At 40.5% G+C, this 20,809-nt stretch overlaps 1 protein-coding gene across 1 annotated transcript in view; it reads right to left on the bottom strand.

Annotated features, from left to right (window-relative positions):
- necab2 (N-terminal EF-hand calcium binding protein 2) overlaps positions 1 to 20,809 on the bottom strand; it is a 135,219-nt gene that overhangs the window by 61,313 nt on the left and 53,097 nt on the right. Inside the window, exons 6-7 of the mRNA XM_061036288.1 lie at positions 6,065 to 6,201; positions 5,360 to 5,484 (exon numbers count right to left, since the gene is read on the bottom strand). Coding sequence (XP_060892271.1) covers positions 5,360 to 5,484; positions 6,065 to 6,201 — 262 coding nt within the window. The remainder of the gene's footprint in view (positions 1 to 5,359; positions 5,485 to 6,064; positions 6,202 to 20,809) is intronic.

Raw genomic sequence — 20,809 nt, forward strand, 5'->3', positions numbered from 1 at the left:
AAGACATAATTAATATAGAGTCCGATGAAGCAGAGCCTATTGATCAGTAGCGATCACGGTTTTACTGAAATCTTCTCAAATTCCGTAGAGATGTTTTCTGTGGGTAGACAGAATATCTATTTTATTAGATAGCTGCAGAATTATATATAAAATGCACTTTGAACAGTGCTATGAACATTCTCTTTTAATTAGAAATCAGAGAAATATAAATCAGGCAGAACTCATAAAATAAGCAAGACATGCAGTAAGCTTTTGCTTTTAGTGCAGACTCTCTTCATTAATTAGGATGCTCCACTGGTGTACTGGAGAAGCTTTATATTCATGGAAAATAAATAGTATTTAGTTTTTATTTAGTTTGAAAGCAAACACATCAGCATTCATTTAAAAAAATCCAAGGCCCAAAAACATAACTGCATATATACGACGGAGGATTAGGGCCACGTTAAAAAAAAATAATAATAATACATTTACGAGTTTATTCTCATAAATTTACGAGATTAAACTTGTAAATTTACGAGTTTAATCTCGTAAATTAACGATTTCGAGACCAGCCTGCTCGAAAATGATGAAAGTAGAACTCTTAAAGTCTTTAAAGAATAAAAGAATAAAGTCGTTATTTTAGTCTATATCAGAAGAGCAGCAGCATCCTGTTCTCAAATGAGAAACGTGGAGCATCTTGTCCTAAAGGTTTCACTAATAAGGAAATAGGCTACTTCCTTGTGTAGTCGGTAAAACAGTTCAAGAGAAGTTTTCACTTCAACTTGAAGTCCTTGTTTATCTGTAAAATGAGGAACAGGACACAAACTGTCTCTGAACATGAGACACTTTAACAAGGCAGACCGATAACAGACACAAATAGTTGTGTTGGGGCTTTACTTGTGCAGATATGAAACTACACATGCTTTTGGCACATCATCATCTTCACATTGTCATAAAATATCAGCACCCTGAAAAGATACTGCAAGAAACTGAAGAAAGAACCACACTGACTTGGAGGAAGTTGTCTGCAGAGGAAAAGACTTTAAGAGTTCTACTTTCATCATTTTGCGCAGGCTGGTCTCGAACTCATTAATTTACGACTTTATGCTCGTAAATTTACGACTTTAATCTCAAAATTAAAAAAAATAATAATAAATTTACGTGGCCCTAATCCTCCATCGTACATATACGATGTTCTATCAGTAGGTTTCTGCAGTGGTTTCTATTTTGGTTGAATGTTTTATTGTAATGCACTAGCACACACAGCATTCCCAGGAGGTTCCTAGCCCTTTGGTTTTTATCACTGCTGTCAATGCGTGTCAGCGTGGCTCATCTCCTGCAAATATAGTCTCCATTAACACGTGTGTCTGGGTCAGGGTCAAGGACTTCATAAACCGGGGTCAGTTCTTTTAAAGGGAATATTAGACCCCTAAAAAGATCATATATCTTGTTTAATTGGTCCCCAAGAACAGCCTAATCAATAGTTTACTAGACAAAGGCCCCATGAAGCTAAAGGCAGTGTAGGACTCAAACCCTTGTGTTGTCATGATGTAAAAGAAGTATTGAACAGAACATCATGATGGCTAAGCAGGGAGTGTGTGTGTGTGTGTGTGTGTGTATAGCATTCTATTTTCATGTAGTGTGTTTTGCCTCTTGATATTTTTCTTTGATTGTATAACGATTATTATTTCTTCTTTGCCCTTTCACCAATGCCTGTGCTTAAACAAATGTTCATTGATTTCAACATGATTAGTTGAGCAATCGACTGTAGAAGGAGTAAATTGGAGTCTGGATCTATGGATTGATTTCATGGGGGGGGGGGGGGGGGGGGGGTAAATGGTATATTCTGTATTTTATTTTTGTTTGTCAGTTATTCGTTACTTCTAAATAAATAGAAATGAATACAAGCTTTCTTCATATTAATTTGTGAAAAGTATCTTCTTTTTTTTCATTTTACTTTGGGCATGTGAAGAGTTGAATGCAAAGGGGGAATCACAACCCAAATAATTCAACTAAACAAAAACCAACAACTACATGTTGGATTGAAAGCAAACAACAACTGTAGATTCACTGCTTAATATACTATAGAGGGCATAAAATAGGCAAATGTTTTGACAGAAAAATAACTAATTCTCTATGTCGCGTGTTTGAATTTGTGTGCTCCTGTGTATTTATATCAGTGTCTTTTGTCTTCACACAGTGTGCTTCGTGCCTGAGGACATATTTTTAGAGAAATAGAACAAAACTGTATAAAGCAGGGTGCTGTCAGATCCAAGGCTGTATAAGAACAAAGAGCCTTCACTGCCATGCCCCATCAAACCTGACAGCAATGTCAGAATATGTGTGTAGAAGACATCCCAATGAAACAGAGAGATTTATGGAAATCAAGGTAACTGTTAGCAACACTGTCCTCCTTCACTGCATCAGTATAGGGCCACACATCACAAAGTGTTTCAAGGTTAACCAATTCTTGTCAAAATAATTTGTGTTTTGTGTTCAAGTCTGTCCTGAAATGGGCCACACGTAACAGGATCTGGGACTGTATGTGAGTGTTGTGGGGTTTTGTTCATCACAGATGTAGTGCAGTGTGAGGGCCACAGATCGAACACTGTGTTTATTAAGACAAAGAAGATCAATTCTGCCTCACTGATCACTCACTAAATCAATAATTGCTTTGACAACAACAGTGGGAATCGAGCAAAGCACTCAGTCAGATAAAATCACAGAAAAGCAGCAATCTTTTTCCATCGATGGGCCATTTCTTTGTGTTCTGATTTAGATTTTAAGATGTGCTCTTAGCCTTTCCACATTTATAAATCACAATCACACTTCAGGGCATCATGGTTAATGTGTAACATGAGCAAAGTGCGTTGACTTGCCTTACAGCTAAAAACAGTGAATGGGTGTTGTATTTCCTAAAAAAAAAACAAAAAAACTAAAAGAGCAACATGCCTCAAATGACAGAAGATGGAAGCTTTATAAGTGTTTGCTAATAAATGGTAGATTGACTCACACCTACCCATCATTTTTGATGATTTTTGTCAGTCTAACAAGCTGTAAAAAGAGGATTTTTATCAGTACATGCAGACCAACCTCTTCATTTCTGAGAAAATATACACCTCAAGAACAACTCAGATTTCTACTGACACTTAAAAAAGAAAAGCAAAACGCGTAATTTACAAATAGTTAAAGGGATTCATCTTTGTGTCTTTAAGTGAGGGAAATCCAGTCCTCTTGCACAGGTTCAATGTTTTAAGGACATATTTCTTTTGGAAAATCAGATCAATTTTATTATAACACTAAACTTTAAGTTCTACCGAGTCAGAGTTATGGCTGTATGTTGTTCCCTTTGCTGTTTGTTTGACTTTGTTAAGGTGATTTATGTGCCTCGTTGGGTCAAATTGTGGATTGTTGTTGTCCGCTCCATAGTTCCTCCTTATAGTGGAGCATAACACAAGTCTGTCTTGTGCTGTTGATTGGTGTATGTAGAAGTCTGAAGACTCACTCACTGTAATCCAAATTTTACAAAACTTTGTGTGCAAATACAGCAATCGAACTTTACCTAACCTAAGCTGGAGTAAATGGCTCTCAGCATTCCTGATGAAGGGCAGTAAGGAGTGGTGTCCAGATAAAAAAAAAGACTAATGCAAAACTTGTTTTAAGCTCCAGGTTTCTGTTCATCAGCTACACTAATGAACAGAAACCATGACGACTGGCTGGATGGAAATCATGTTTAAAACTAAAAGATACACTCGTGTGAAGGCAATTCTTTTTCTCTTTCAAGTCTTTCATGGTCATAAAAACTGAAAAATAAACAGTTTATGTAGCTGACTGTACTCTGATGTTTTAGATGAAAGCACAGTAAAACATAATGAAGCGTTAAAGTGTTGCCTAGCCTTTTTAACCACCAGTAGTGTTATAGAGTATCCTGAATACACAAGACGACAAGCATGCACATGAGCATGATGTCTTACTTTCTGTTGTTGATTTCACACTTTAACAATTATTGACACTGTGATTAAAAATAGCAATGTAATAACAACAGAAAAAAGAGGACTAATAGAATTGATTAAAACAATGGAGTTCAAAATGCTGGAAAATGTGTTTGTTGAGAAAATACATGGTGTGTTTAGGAAAAGGAAGAAAATTCCTCAGAGCAGCTTAATAATACTGTATCAGGAACAACACACAAAACAACGAGCCAGTGTTGTTGTCCAAATCTTCATGACATGGGAAACAGAGCTTCTACAATGCTCTCTATTGGTCAAAGCAGGTCGACATCTTCAAAGGACAGATGTACAACAGCTGCTTTGTCAGTGACATAAACAGTATTATACCGTATCTCCACAGTGTGCTGTGTTTTTTTTTTCTCAGGCTAACTTTTCACACCCTGCTGTCTGTGGACCAAATGACCGTCCGACCCTGAGATAACAGCAATGAACACCTTTGACAGTTGTCGATAACACCTTAGGAGTAATAGATTTAGTCTTTTTTTCTGCTTTGCTCTTTAAAGCTTTTATTTATTTCCTTTGGTCTCATTATGACTGTTTCTCTGACTTTGATTCTTCCTCTTGGTGAAGTTCGAGTTGTGATGAAGTTATGTCATATCTCAAAGACTTTTGGAGTGTCATTTCTTGTGCGAGCAATTTGTTCGAGTGGGTGCAGAGTGTCAAGGCCACCGTAAGCTGCGGAGTTAACTACCATCTGGAGGAGGAAGAGAGACAGCGAGAGAGGACTGTAACAGAATAAGAGAGAGAGAGAAGGGAAGGATAAAAAGAAAAGGAAATGTACAGCTAGAGGGTACCAACAAGGGTCCTTCAAATCTTTAAAGAGAATCACAAACACATCCACACAACACACACACACAAACACGATCCTTTGAAAATTGAACAATACTGCATATTTGGATTGTATCCAGCAGGTCTTACAGGTCTGACTTTAACACAAAAAAATAACCAGCTCTCCTCATATCGTTCGTTCTTTCCTTCCCATAACCTTTTTTTAGATTCTTCCCTCTGCTCTCCCTTTACTTCTCCAAACTCTATTCCCTCATTTCTCCCAGTTTATCTTTGCTGCTCTGAAAGCTGCAGGACAGTTGAAGCAGACCTGTGCAGGAGTCTGATTGAGGTGTTTTACAATGGAGAATAAATCCCAATTGAGTAAATTAATGATAAGAGTGTGTGTATGTGTGTAAAAATGAAAACTGCTAAGTGGCTTTCAAAGTTCATTTGCTGCTTTCCCGGAGGGATGTCCCCTCACTGAAACAATTGTGGCTATGTGGCTAATCATACAAATGTATGACAGATGGCCTCCAGCCATAAAATCAGAGGATGTGTTAAGTGTAGATGCGTGCATGTGTGTGTGTGTGTGTGTTTGTTACCTGAGGCAGTGTTGATGGTCCTGACGGCCTCCCTGGCACTGACTCTGTTGTTAGGGGGGTAGTCAGGGACAGAGTTTTCGTTACGCTTCTCTGGCATCCGTGGACTCACCTTGGCAGGTAGATGACTGAAAAACCGGGAGATGGAAAGTAGGTGATAAAGGAAGGGGGAAGAGGGAATTAGTTTTGGGGGAAATGGAGAGTGTTGTGCAGGAAGAACAAAAGAAGAGAATGAAATCTCTTTTCAATTTCCATTTGCGGGGAGGTGAGAGCAGGGCAGACATGCATCAAAGGGCCACGGCTAGGAGTCCGACCTGCGGCTGATGTCCTGAGGACCGTAGCCTCTGTTTATGGGGTGCCTGTTTTGGACTTAGCTAAACCAGCACCAACACGGTGTAAACTACTGTATGAGTGTTTAGGAGTGTTTATGTGTGTTCAAATATGTGTGAGCGACAGATAGAACCAGTAAAGATTTGTGCCTGAAGCACCACCTCATTTCCTGCATGACCGCTGACAACTTGATTTAAACGCACACCACCATGATACATGCACGCATGAGTGTTTTGCATTTAGATCCATTATCTTGTTCAGTGTGACAACAGGACTATGACACAAAGCCAATCACACACACACACACTGAGCACACCAACATCTTCCTGATTCCACACATGACAACCTGACATGGCGGCGGTTCCCTGATTGGCTCACCCTGATTGGCTGTGCTGCTCATCAATGGCGTCCACGGCACTCTCGACAGAGCTCAGAAGAGACTGGATCTGATTGGCTGATTCCTTCAGCAGGAACCGGGTCACAAACTGCTCCACGTTGGTCCCTCTCTCATAAACCTGTGGAAACAAAACCATAAACATTTGTGATTTTAATACGGGAATTTTGGGGGGAATTTGTTTAAAAAAGAACGACCAAAGCAATGATTCTTCTCTTTCGTCTTGGCTTTCACGCATCAAAGTGCAGCACCACAGCCTCCTGGTTTCAAACTTTCATCCATACATATTCTTGGAACAAATCCTTCTCCGAAAATCTCTGAGTTGAAGGGACCCTCAAGGTGGACAGGCAGCTTGCAGGGTGACCAAAATAAAAAATAGAAAAGTGCCTTTTTTCTTTATCTCCTTCATTTCTTCCTCTTCCCCCTCAGTGTCTTCCCTGACTCATGGTTAGGACCTTGGCCTGAAGGTTTGTTGACGTAAATATTTTAGTCTGAGTTTAAAGCTTAGCCGATGGGGAGTCAAAAGTGCTGCTTTGTACGTTCTTACTGTTCAGATTCTCGAGGCCAGGCTAAAATGTTATTCACCTTTTTCTTAGTAAACACAACCAAAAAGTGACAAATAAACCTGTAAATCAATAAAGCCCTGAGTTGTCTCCGTCAGTCACAGTTCTAATAACGATTCACTCACACGGACAAACTAAGCGATGGAGCTCTTGCGACACTCAGCCACAGGCGTATTGATCCATTAGGTAATCAATCATTTCGTTGACCTGTTTTAAATGTCACAACTGCTGCAATGAAACCTTGAAGTGGGAATCTATTCAAAAACAGACATGACTGGTGTCGCAGACCTGTTAATGTGGACAGGTTGAAAAACTGTTTTTAACCATGAATTAGACATTCTCAAGGATAGGAGTAAAAAGATGAAATCCTGACGACAGCATTAAAGAACCTCTGAGCTGCACTGAAAGCAAGGTCAACATGATGAACTGGCAGAGGAGTTGGCTGTTTCAGGCAAGACTGGAGCTGCTGATTTAACTCTCATCATCATGTCAGAGCTACCTTACATTTTTTAGGAATTTTCTTGAAAAATCACCTCCCCTGAATATCAACCCTCATCTCACAATGTGTTTCTCAGTCCGGCCTCCCATAAATTTGAAACCTTTTACAAAAAGACGGTAATCCAGGTTCTGTTAAACCAAGATTGCACAGAATGTTTAAGTTTCTAGGCATCGGGAAACATAGCTTTGGAAGTTGAGAGCAAGGACAAAACAAAAAACAGGATAATCATTTGCGGATAATGACTTTGGCTCACACGTTCTCACTATACTTGACAAAAATATGGCAACCTGGTCTGTGTCCCTAAAATGTAAAGTATAATGCTGTGGGTACCCCTCCAGCAAATGCAATAATAAGTAAGACTCTATGTAAAGTAACCAAGTTAGCAATAGTAAATATGCAATGTAGGAGCCACATTTTAGTTTTATCTGAGATCCAAGTTAGAATGACAGACACTTTGTTCCTAAAGGATGCTAAATTAGGTTTTTTTGGTGCAATGATTGTGGAGGAGCATCATACATTTTGTGAGTCTCGTGAGGCTCATTAAACATTCCACTTGTGTCCCTACATTTTCCATGGGCCGCCTGCATTTGTCAACACTCGTGAACATTAGCTTGAAGATTTTTCCTAAAAACACAATCCACTGTCGAAGCCTCCTTTTTTTTTTTTTTTTTACGTCTGTCTGAAATCAGAAGCAAATACTACTTATTTCTAGCAGTAAACCGGTAACTACGCTTAACAGTGATCTGCATTTGTGCTTTGCAAAAATGAACAATTTCACAGGTGTACCTACAGTTACTAAAGGGTCTTATTTAAAGGTCAACTGACTCAAAAATCATTTGACACAAGAAGCTACACTACCAACTTTCTTGTGCTGCAGATGGTTACAGCCAAAAAATGTTCAGAATAACACATGAGAACCTCACTATCAAACAGCAGGCCACAATTGACTACTTGCACTTTGCACACCAGAGAGCGGAGTCAGTCGGTCATGTCGGCTTTACTGTCAGAAGTCACAATGCAGTGATTCAGGGAGACAATTAAGGTTCCTGTGCAGTCAGCCGTTCTCGCCGTGCTTTAATCAAAGACAAACGCTCTCTTGAGACACGGAAACACACAGGTTGTATTGACTTCCGTTATCACAGTGAATTACTTTTACGAACACACGTCCACTCAAACAAGCATGCACTCACATACATACAAACATACAAACACATAAACGGAAACACATCCAGTCAGCTTGTTCTGGCTTTCAGCAACATTGAACTCAGAGTATACAACATCGGTAAAACAAACAGTCGCCATGACTACATGGTTAAGGATTTCACATCAGAACTTTGAGAATTTAATTTAAGAATGCATGCGTCTTCTCGCATAGTGTTAATTGGGATCAGAGTGTTTTTATGTTATGTAACTTCTGCCCATAACTGATAAAAAGCTTATCTGCCAGGACAATTAAACCAGACTGATTCAGTTATACTTGAACCATTTTTATTTGCTTAAATGTTACTAGCTCGATAATTAATAATAGTTATTATTTAATATATTACATTTGTGATTATGAAACATATTAGCTCAAATCTCTTCAATTGAGGTCTGAAAACTTCTCAGGGATCCTACCCAGGGGGCCTCAGGATGAGGTTACAAAGAAGACTCAAGGCCTCACCAACATGCTAGCAGGATTAGCACAAACACAGCAGTTGCTCACCTTGCCTACAGGATTTCAAGTAATCCAGCATTGGCAGAATAACCAAACATCAGACGAGTAATTCTAAACAGGAGGGGGAGCTTCTTAAAAATAAGTTGTGTTCCGCAAGATGGTAAATTCTATTTTAACAACTAGCTCCATAGCTCACCCCTCTTTTCCCTCCACACTTCATAGCTCTCTCCGTCCTGTGCGTGCCTATCATGCTCTCTATCCTTCTGCCGAGTGTGTCCCTCGGGCCCGGCTACAAAACCTGGGATAGAAAAGCTGTGATCTATAATTCACACAGATCACTGACCCAGGAGACACACGGTCTTTCTCCGCTGGCTCCCTGAAGACAGCCAGGTGATTAGCTGCAGCGTGTGTTTTCGTTACAGCTGTGTCTGTGAATGTGTGTTTATCTGCTGGGATCTAGGTATAGCTGTGTGTGAGTTCAATGCAGGGCAAATGAGTAATCAATTGTTGTTGTTTTTGCACTCAAAAAAAACACCAACATTGTTATATTGTTAAAGTCCAGTTTTGGTCTGTGTACAATGCTAACATTGTATGTTATAAAACGCCACACCCCACCCACCCTGTACTTCCTGCATGAGTTGGCTAATCCTGTTTACATTAATTTAATTACAAGCTAGACAATAATCTACATACAGAACAGATGTGAGCAGATGTTATGATATAAAGCATTTGTAGATCAAGGATTGATCAAAGATGAAAATGCCATTAGTGTGCTTAGTAAAATCAGGTTCATTCAAAAACACAACAACACCTTGGTAATGTAACAACATTCACCAAAGTTAGATTTTTTTGTATATCTTTTTGGTGTATTCAGCTAAGTTTGATGGAAAAATCATCTGATTCAGTATTTTTCTCATTATTTTAAAATGGTCAATTATCCATCTATTGCAGATTTTTTTGTACGGATTCAAAAGATATTAACCATTCCTAAATTCTCCAAGATAGGTTTTACGGATTAACGTGACTGTTACTATGTGATGATTGATGAGAAAGGTCTAGAGAGCTTCAAAAGTGTAATTTTCAACACATCACAGAAGCCTTATTGAAATAGCGCACAGAGGCAAAAGGCCCCGAAGTCAGTTTAAGTATCAAGTTTTTTCATCACTACTAAGTGAAGGTGACATGATTTTTATGAGATCTGAAAAAATCCATCAAGTAGGAGTTATTGCTAGGCCAACAGGGTCATGAAGCCTCTGTGTGTGTAGTGCCCTAGTGTGTTTTTGTTTCATACACCATGTATTTCCTCTCACTTTTTGAACCAGAGGTTTGCCACCTTTGAGAAACCAGCACCGAAGAACCTGAAAGTAAACAAATGATCCCCAGCTCGGCCTCCTTAACCTAGACAGCTTGTAACAAAATGCCGAGGCTTTTTAGGTTGGATCAGTTATATCTGAACCAGTTCGCTTGCCTGCTTCCATCGCTGCAACACCTGTTGGTTTGTTGTTTGCCTCGCAAACCCAAGGGCCAAAACAGTGGTGTGGAGATGCCTTAAACCGCCTAATTCTCTTGTTAAAACAAAAACAAACCATTCAGCACCAGAATTAAAGCCCTGCTGCTTGCTTACCCAAACTCTTTCATCCAGGTCTACACTCCCTCCCGCCCACCACGCTCTGCCAATGAAAGGCGTCTGATCCAACCTTAAAGATCCCATATTATGCCCTTTTTGGGGTTCGTATATTTAATCTATGTACCTACTTTTGTACGTTCACAGTAGCTAAAGTCCGAAAAAAGTGTCTGTTTTCATGTACTGCTCCTCCTTGCTCCCTCTCCGCTCTGAGTCTGTCAGCTACGCTCTGCTGAGCCCACACTGTTAGACCCCACGTGGGCCAAGTCTGCTCTGATTGGTCTGCCGATCCGCTCTGTCCTTATTGGTCAGTTGCTCAGCACGCGTCTCGGAAATTTCAACATGAGCTGCTGGGCTTGCCACAACGAGCCAATGGGCTTAGATCAGTGATCTCACACTGACAATAACGTCGGACTGACACATTTTTATCGAGGGGGGCTAGAACCGAGCGTTACATGCGGCTAATGCTACAGCTAACAGGAGGACGTAGGAGAAGCCGCGTTTCCACGGACTTTGAATTTTTTTAAACATGCACAGGACACTTGGAAAACACACTAAAGAGCATATAAAACCAGAAAAAGCATAATATGGGACCTTTAACAACAGGACCCTAACTCTCTAACTAGACTGTTCTCACCTGTCACCTCCCGGTGGTAGAACGAACTACCAAACTCCAATCGATCTGAAGAGTCCCTTTGCACCTTTAAGAAAAAGCTAAAGACCCAGCTCTTTCATTTCACCTACACACTTAATGATATTGATGATGAGGATGATGATCTTTAGAAAGGTTTTGATGCTGATCAGAACTCTCAAGAAAAGCTGTCGATGTTGTGCTTTGCCTCCGTGCAATGCCTGTCAGCTCCTGTGTCCCATCAGACTTAAAGCGGATCGTTTGCACTTACTGACGTTGTTCTAGATCCTTGCTTGTTCTTACTCTCTGATGTACATCGCTTGGATAAAAGCGTCTGCTAAATGAATTGTAGAATTGCAGAAGTGAAACTTAAGAAGCCCTACTGGCTGCTGCACTGTTGACAGAGAAGCAAGCACTTCAACATCGCATGTGTGCTTAAAAGTCTGATGATATAAGGTAAGGTACTTCCCCCAATCAAAATGACACACAAACAAACACGCACACTGATACAAAGACTGTGTAACAAAGTCTGCTGATAAGATGGAGGTTGCTGATTACAGGCGGTTGGAAAAGGTGGGATCAGTGATTATAGAAAATGATTTAATCTTCCGTGTCTCTGATGAAAATATAGAACCCGGTTAGAGCGATGGGAATGAAAATGATAGACCTCCTGTTTGATGGGTGTAATCAGCTGATAACCTCTGGTGTAATGTTTTCAATCAGTCTCACAGTTACAAAACTTCTGAATATTTTTCCAACTTTCCAAAGACCTTCACAAGAAAGTCACTTAAACATTAAAATACAAAAACCTAACAACGCTGCGTTTTCTCTTCCAGTCTTTTTAATACTGGCAATAAAAATGGCCATTATGTTCCAGCAGTACAGGGCACAGAATAAAACAGGGGAAAATGTGGTTCATATCTCATCTACCAACAGTCAGTGGCTGTATCTGAAACCTCTTACTATAAGTGTTGACTTTTTTCTACCATTTTTTCTACCAAAGACATATACCTTCTGAAAATTAGCCCATAAAGGATTTTTTTAAATATTTAATTTGGATATTTACATTTTTCTAGACAGGACATAGGACGGATATATGGATTCATTTTAAATAACCCAATTTAAAGGTCAGCTCTGACATAGAACACATAAGGGATTCATTAATTTTGTTCGAATTTGAATAAAGTCACATTCTTTACCTAATCCTATAACCAATGTGCTTTATCTGTTAGCTGTGACTTTCAATGTCCAGCACTTTGTTCGCCCATTAACCACCCCCATTATGACTGCCTCAAAGTGTAATTATGTTCCCATTCCCTTTATGGAAAATAGATGGTAATGTATGGAACAATAGTCATTTCCTTGACAACTGCAGCAAATTACTTCCATTCATGTCACTGACAAATAACCATTTTAGATGGATATTTAGTAAGCTGCTTTTGAGGACAATCCTGCATGCAATCATGTAAGTCCTTTAAAGTATCCCACATTTCTTAGTGTAGTATTTAATAAAGCAATGGGACTGCAAATTCCCTTTACAAACTGGGAGGGTAGAGGTCAATGGGCGAGCTTCTGCCTACCAATCAGTGATGACAGGGTACTGCATGATGAGACTGAGAGTGGCTCTCCTTGTATAACCCCTAATCAAGGACAATGATTGGGGTCACGTAATTGGGTTTAAAGTGTGGTTTAAGCCTCAAAATGTCACAATAAACAACCCCATCTTGACATGTACTGGACTGTCAAGCACTGGATGTGTTTTGAAGGAGTCGCAGGCTGAACATCGCTCAGACAGACTTTTGGAGAGGGGATGTAAGTATTAGTATTGATCCACTGGTAATTTCCCTTATCCTTGAGCTTAGCCTGAAGCAGCTTGATCCGTCTCCCAGGAGAGAAACCAAGTCCCCTCAAACAGCTCTCAGACAAGGGGATACAAAGGAAAAAAAGAAGTCTGAGCCACAAAAGCTGTTTTCAGACCGCAGGAACTATGAACTATTTTAGTTCCTAGAACACCGTTTCGAGGAATCTTTATAGCTCCTGCTTCAGACCCATGGTGGTGCGAATGCAAGCAGAAAAAAAGTCCCAATGGTGTGTGGTTCTCAGGAAACTCCCTGTTGAATAGTTCCTCTCCCCAGAACAGTTTGGTTCTGAAAATGTTCCAGATTCCAGGACAGCATTAAGTTAAGTGTAGCTAGACACTTTAAGTGTCATACATCTAGGGGTATCATAGTAATTCATTATAACTTGATTGAATAAAAATATTTTTTTACTCTGATGAAAGAATCAACGAACAGCTTAAAGTCAATAATCATGATGTAAAGCATGTCAGTTACAGTAAGCAAAATACAGACATGAAGATGAATCAAGCAGAGCATGTAAACAGCATGTTCTGTTTGATTTGTCACATGTGTCCTCTCGATGTTTGGTCAGATTTTTGTTGTAACAAACAAACAAGCTGCTCAGCATCTTCTATAAAGGACAATAAATTGAATATTCCCTTTTGATTAGCCATGTCATACGCTCAGCAGGGATATGGTCTTTTTTTTATATAACGGCTAAAGCTTAATTATTTTATAAGGTACAATATAAGATTGTTACGATTTCATTCAGCAGACACTTTTGTCCAAAGCAACCTAAACTGCAAGTTAGTTCAACACAAGCAAGGACCTAGACAGAGGCAAACAACATACTGTATATGTAAGTGCCTATAAGCTTCAGGACCGATTATACACAGGCACCCTAAGTGTATCAAGGCAATGCAATCTGCGTTTAGAAAAATATAAAAAAAATTTAGTTCATGTAAGCTTAAGTCATTTTAAATTTAGAGCAACATGGTTTTGAATTTGATGCAAGCAGTGGAGTAAGATGAACAGTGGAGTGACGCGCTGTTTTGGGTTTGTTGAAGACGAGTCCTGCTGCTGCATTGTGGATCATCTGTGAAGTTTTGAAAGTGCATGCAGCAAGGCTGTCTTGCGTGGTGAGGCCTGCCAGTAGGCAGCTGCAGTATTCTATGTGTGATATTCTGACACCCATGTTCCAAGGAGTCTTTGTGGGCATGAGTCTGGTTGGTCCCAGCTGATGTTGATCTGTGGTTGTCTAGAGGGACTGGGGATCAGGGAATTTGGTGCTGCATGGCTGTGCAGTGGTTAGCACTGTTGCCTCACAGTGAGAATGTTCCTGTTCGAATCCCTGTCCGACAGGGCCTTTCTATGTGGAGTTTGCATGTTCTCACAGTGCATGTGTGGGTTCTCTCAGGGTAGTCTGGCTTCCTACCATCTCTGTGTCTCTAACTTTGTGTACTATTTGTCTTGACCATGCCTCTCTCGAGAATCAGACTTGTTGTCCTAATGAGATTGTCTTAATCTCTCCTATGTGGTTCATAGATCAGGTCAGATTGTGGGGCTGTTAATGTGCTTGTCACAACAGTTCTGTTCGTCATTTTTTGGCTGTCCGTTTTACAACATTCTCATTTATGAAAAGTCAGTTCAGTTTGAACAAGAACGGGAGCATATGATTTTCCAAACTAATTGAGTTAAAGGTGTGATAGAAACAGATGTAACACAGAGCGTTCTGCTAATAGTGGATAGCTCAAGAGAGGGCAGAAAAACCTTTTGTTCATCCTGCCACTCCACCACTAAACAGGCTGGCACAGTAGAAACAAAAAGATCAGAGATGAGGCGAAGAGAATAGAGGTCAAGAGGAGAGAAGAATCAAGAGGAGAGAAGAAGGGGCTACACGGCATGTAGATTTTAGTATAGTATTAGCTTTTTTTTTGTCTTGGCTTCAGAGGCTCAGGCAGTGCAACACCCACATCTCAGCCAATCAAGGTGTGCACTCTGGAGGCTATCTAAGTTCCTTATCTTTAGATTTTTTTATTACTTTTTTTTGCAATGGCATCTAAAAACAATCTCGATTCCAGCCTTAGGAGGATGGGCTGATTTTAAGTTATGATGTTTTCTTTCTCAACACTCTGCAGTAGGCCTCTATCAGCCAGGATGGCAGACGTTTGATGTGTTAGGAAGCACAGTTTTATACTAGCTGGCCCGCTACATTGGAAAACCTTCACAGCCCTGCCTAGGCTTCACACATCCACCAATTAAAATGGTATCCTAGCAACCCCAGTCAATATGTCTCTAAGCAACACCATTTTAGCAGTATATGATATCTGAGCTGCAAACAGTACCACTGAGAAATATTTCACTTTTAACTGTTCCTTTTCCCTTCTCACTGTCATGGGAGAATATACACTCAGATATCACAAACACTCATAGTCCAATGACTTTGTTCAGTCATTGTGTACTTTAACACAGCCACACAGACACACCAAAACACTTAGGCAGATTCTCTTGTTCCCTTTTCAAGAACTTAGCATCTTTGTGATGAAGATGTCCCAGGTTCAAGCCAATGGAAGTTCAACCACATGCGGATACCAAATGTGTGTGTGTGTGTGTGTGTGTGTGTGTGTGTGTGTGTGTGTGTGTGTGTGTGTGTGTGTGTAGTTTGTGAGGGTGTGAGGGTGTGTTCCTATGTGCGGTTTAGGACTAATGGTGTACTCGAATGACTGACCACCCGCTGCTTTTACTCTAGAGATATCTACCAGTCCATTAGCAAGACTCTCAACTGAGCATACACACACACACACACACACACACACACACACACACACACAACTGCCAGCAGGAGCCTTTTCGTGTCGAGTTTTCGTGCCCTCCCGATGCCTGGGTGTGTTCTCTCTGGGTACTCTAGCAGTTCAAAGACAAGCCTATTAGGTTAATCGGTGACTCTAAATGGCCCATAGGTGTAAGCGTGGCTGGGTGTTTGACTCTATATGTCAGCCCTTTGATTGACTGGCGACCTGTCCAGGGTGTACCCTACGTGGGATTGGCTCCACCCAACCGCAACCCTCGATGGGATAAACTGTCCAGAAAATGGAAGGATGGATGGATGGATATCCCAAGTTAATAATTATTGGTAAGCTACTAGTATTTCACTGTTAATGTGTGCTACATTTCCAGGACGGTGCTGTATTGAAATGTCATTAAATCTGGAACAACATAGCTATTCAGCATCCTGCATGTTTGGCATAAACTTTTATAACACCGTGTCCTAACAGCACGTGAGCAGCAGATATTGCGTTGCATCGCACATAATCGCTCGCTAGCTGTCCAAATGGCATCGTTTAATTATTTACTTATTTCCTCTGTGAATTTAAGTCATCTAGTACTTTTGTATTGACTGTGGATAAACAGATGTGTGGTGCTTTGTATTTGCAAGCTGTTGTCTCTAATCATAACACTCGGGCTCGTCAATTAACGTCTCACAGTGAGCCAAATAACAAAAAGTTTGTCTCCGATGTTGACACAAGTCAAAGCACAATATCTCTTTCACGGATGTAGATATCTCCACGTTGTAAAATAAGCTAACAAGCTCTGTCCAAAATCAAACTTCTAAGGATGATTAGAAGACGCCAGCTAATACACAGAGCTGTATTTTTAGCAGACATACTATACTTCTGTACAATGATGACATCTTATCCTTGATGCCCTTGATGACGTCCCTGCTGCTGTAGATGCATTCAGGCGAGCAGGAGTTCAACTACTCAGGAACACACAAGTGAACAAGCTAAAACAACCAACCCCTGTTAAGTCTTCTCTCTCCAGCACAGTCAAATGTTGGCCCAAAATGAATATAGTTTGATGTAGCAACCTTTGCAATGTTGCTGTAGCTTAGCTTGCAAATTTATTTTCCCAAGGGAGCTTTGGTGAAGTGAATCTTAATTTAATGTAGAGTACCTAGTAGCTTACAGTAGCTGGCTATTTTGCAAGTAGCTTACCAAACACTACGTATTGATGATTATCATTAACCTTAGAAACAGCTCATCAAATTTAGCAAGTTATAGTTGTCAGCCAAGAGTACAAAATGGGAAACTATTTTTTTTAACACTTATGTATAAACACAAAATAACATGGGTACATGCTACAATTGCCATCATAAACTGTACATAAGAGTTATAAGAGGCGTAGTAAAGGTATAGGAAAAGGCTTTACAAACACTCTGCTTTCCATTTAATTTAATAACCCATATCGTTTTAGAAATGAGAACTACACAACACAAAATTACAAATCTGCAAGTAAATATTCTGAATTAAGCCTACTCATCTCCATGGAGGAAGTTTGTGTTTGGAGTCAGAATTGAACACAGCTTCTCCATAAATAGAAAAAGATAATACATACCCAAATGTTCTGTTTATTGGAGCGATTTAACTGTTGGAAGTGTGTGAAACAGCAGGCAACATGCCTAAGTTTGTTTATAAACAGACGGCGAGCTCACTAACAGGCATCACAAACATACAGACTCTTCAGATATTAAGCCAGCATCATCGGCCTTCAGAGAGAGACAAGAACACAGAGGGAGTCAGGGAGACAAGGTGGATGGAGGATGGAGGTCTCTGTCAGAGTTGAGGACAGAGTGAGAGAAAGTGTTGGAGTAGACGGCAAAGGAAGGAGGTAAGGAGAGGGAAAAACAGGAAGAGAAGTGCAAAGAGGAAGACGTGAGGCGGGTAGGGAGAAAGTAGGGCAGTGTACTGTACATTATGTTGAGCTTTCTGTATCAATTGTGTGTTTTACTCTCTTAAACTGCACCTTACATCAAATCCCTCAGTGGAATTCTTCTCTCTTCTCTTCTTTCAGCCAATTACCCATTCCCCTATCTCCCCCCCCGCTCCCACTGACACACACTGACTCTCCCTTTCTCACTCCTACAGTCCTCTGCATTATTCATACTCTGGGTGTAACCTCATCAGTCAGCACACCCAACCGACAACAACACAACACACCCTCTCTTTTTCTCACATACAGTGCAAACATGCATGCACACTCAAGCACACACATGGTGACACAAATTATTCATGTACACATCATTAACCGATATGGGAGACACTGAGGATGTAGTCAGTCAGTCAGTCAGTTACATGTCCAACCTGTTCTTTCTTGAACAACACCTTGAACATATAACCCAGTACTGTACTTTTACAGTACTGTACTGTAACACGCTCACTCCCCTATACTGCCATACTACTATAGATAGTACGGCAGCTTAATCCAAATTCGGTCTGGGAATGCTCCCTTGTAAAAAATACATATATTCAGGTATATTATTTTACAACACTTTTTTATACAATACAGTCTAATTCTCTTAAACAGAATTAAGATCTAGCTTATTAATTCAGACAGGAAGTTTAAATATCAGTCTTAAACTATGGCGACACAATCTTTAGATGTGCGCCCTCCACAACCCTCAAAAAACCTACACTGCACTGAGATTCATTATGGACCTTAATGTGTCGTTGTTATAATAAGGATGGGTGGCCCTCTCTCGTAATGAAACTCTTAAAGGATAAAAAGCCTTCATACCTCACTGAACTCATTCATATCCCAGATGTTTTTCTTTATTTTCAAACAAACACGCACTTCAAATCAATTACTTTTACATGTTCTTTGAGTTAGAACAGAACTAGGAAAGACTGCTTTAATTATGCTGCGCCTGAAATTTATAACAACACACAACATCTGCTTGAAATCAGTTTTACTTTTAGTTGTTATACATAAGTGTACAGCATTTATGTTCTCACCATTTTAGTCACTGAAATTGACTATTTTAGTTCATTTTAAAGAGCCCATATTATGCACTTTTTGGGGTTCTTATATTTAATCTATGTACCTACTTTTGTACGTTCACAATAGATAAAGTCCGAAAAAAGTGTCTGTTTTCATGTACTGCTCCTCCTTGCTCCCTCTCCGCTCTGAGTCTGTCAGCTACGCTCTGCTGAGCCCACACTGTTAGACCCCACGTGGGCCAAGTCTGCTCTGATTGGTCTGCCGATCCGCTCTGTCGTTATTGGTCAGTTGCACAGCACGCGTCTCGGAAATTTCAACATGAGCTGCTGGGCTTGCCACAACGAGCCAATGGGCTTAGATCAGTGATCTCACACTGACAATAACGCCGCACTGACAAATTTTTATCGAGGGGGGCTAGAACCGAACGTTACATGCGGCTAATGCTACAGCTAACAGGAGGACGTAGGAGAAGCCGCGTTTCCACGGACTTTGAATTTTTGCAAATAGATGTGTCTAAACATGCACAGGACACTTGGAAAACACACTAAAGAGCAGATAAAACCAGAAAAAGCATAATATGGGACCTTTAAGGCTTCATCTTTAACATAGTATTTTAACTTCCAATTGTCCTAACTTATGTGAGTTTAGTGATATAATGGTAAATAGACTTGACGTATATAACGTTTTCTAGTCTTCTAACTACTCAAAGAGCTTTTACACCGCAGGTTAATGCCACTCCTACTGCTGGCAGAGACTGCTGCTATGTAAAGTGTTCATCAGATCAACAAATACCATTCATACACATTCAAACGCCGCGGGTGAAGCAATAGGTTGGGTGTCTTACTGGAGCTGACAAGAGGAACAAGAGAGGAATAGAAAAACACAAACAGAGAAGAGAAAGGATAGGAACACTAGACAAACAAATGAAGGAGAAAGGAAGTGGGTGATCAGCTGTGGGGAGAGTTAGATGAGGCTGAATGCTTTGGTGAACCAGGAGAGCGCTGTACTGGAGACGCCAAGGTGTTCAGATAGGTGGTTGAGGAGGATGGTGTGGGAGACTGTATCAAAAGCTGCGGAGAGGTCTAGGAGGATGAGGATGCTGATGGAGCCTGAGTCTGCAGCGATGAGGAGGTCATTGGTGATTTTAATGAGGGTGGTTCCTGTGTAGTTAACTTTTGGAAAGCATGCATGTTAGCTTTAGTGACACCGAAAGTGTACCTAGGGAGACATATGCTGATGTTAAACTGATAAAACTGTGACAAAACCCATCAACAAACGATGATATTAAATCCATTAAATCTAAAGTTATAGTGTTCTTGTCTGGAGCTCAGTCAGAGGAGTAAAACATTGTTCGCTGAAGAGATGCTAAACTGAAGAGAAATGTTTCAGCCAAGTAGGCTAATTAACACTCAGAAGTGGAAGCTGATTAGAACTCTGAAGAACAGCTGTAGATGTTGTGCTTTGCCTCTGTGCCCTGCCTGTCAGCACCTGTGTGTCTGATCGGACTTAAAGCTTTTCCTTTGCACTTACTGACGTTGTTTCCTCCTTTCTAGATCCTTGCTAGAGTCGTCGTCTCTCAACCAGAAGGTCGAGGGTTCAATCCCCGGCTCCTGCAGCAACATGTTCGATGTGTTCTTGGGCAAGACACTTAACCCCGAATTGCTCCCGCTGCTTCGTCGGTGGCGTTTAAATGTGTATGAATGGATTAGTTACTTCTGATGGTCTCACTACATAGCATCCTCTGCCATCAGTGTGTGAATGGGTTTGACATGCGATGTAAAAGCGCTTTGAGTAGTCGGAAGACTAGTGAAGCGCTATAAGCTCAAGTCCATTTACCATGTAATGGTTTATCAGTATCACTGACGCAGCAGCCGAGCCTCCTCCTCCTTCAGACTTTGATAGCAACCATGAAAGATGTCGTTTTTGACCTCCCTAACTTCTTTGTGTCAATGTTTGACAATCTGATCCCTGAACTCTTTCTCCATTACACTCTGGCCCTTCTGTCGGTTTCTGTTCACTTTTTTTCTGTCTGCCCCTGCGTTTCGTGCCCTTTAAAAGAAAGTCCTCTTCACCCCGACATGTCTTTATCATTACCTCTCACAGTTCTTCACTCTGTCATTCTCTGCTTCTGACTTAAAC

This window comes from Labrus mixtus, chromosome 4, assembly GCF_963584025.1.
Source record: "Labrus mixtus chromosome 4, fLabMix1.1, whole genome shotgun sequence".
NCBI classification, from domain to species: Eukaryota; Metazoa; Chordata; class Actinopteri; order Labriformes; family Labridae; genus Labrus; species Labrus mixtus.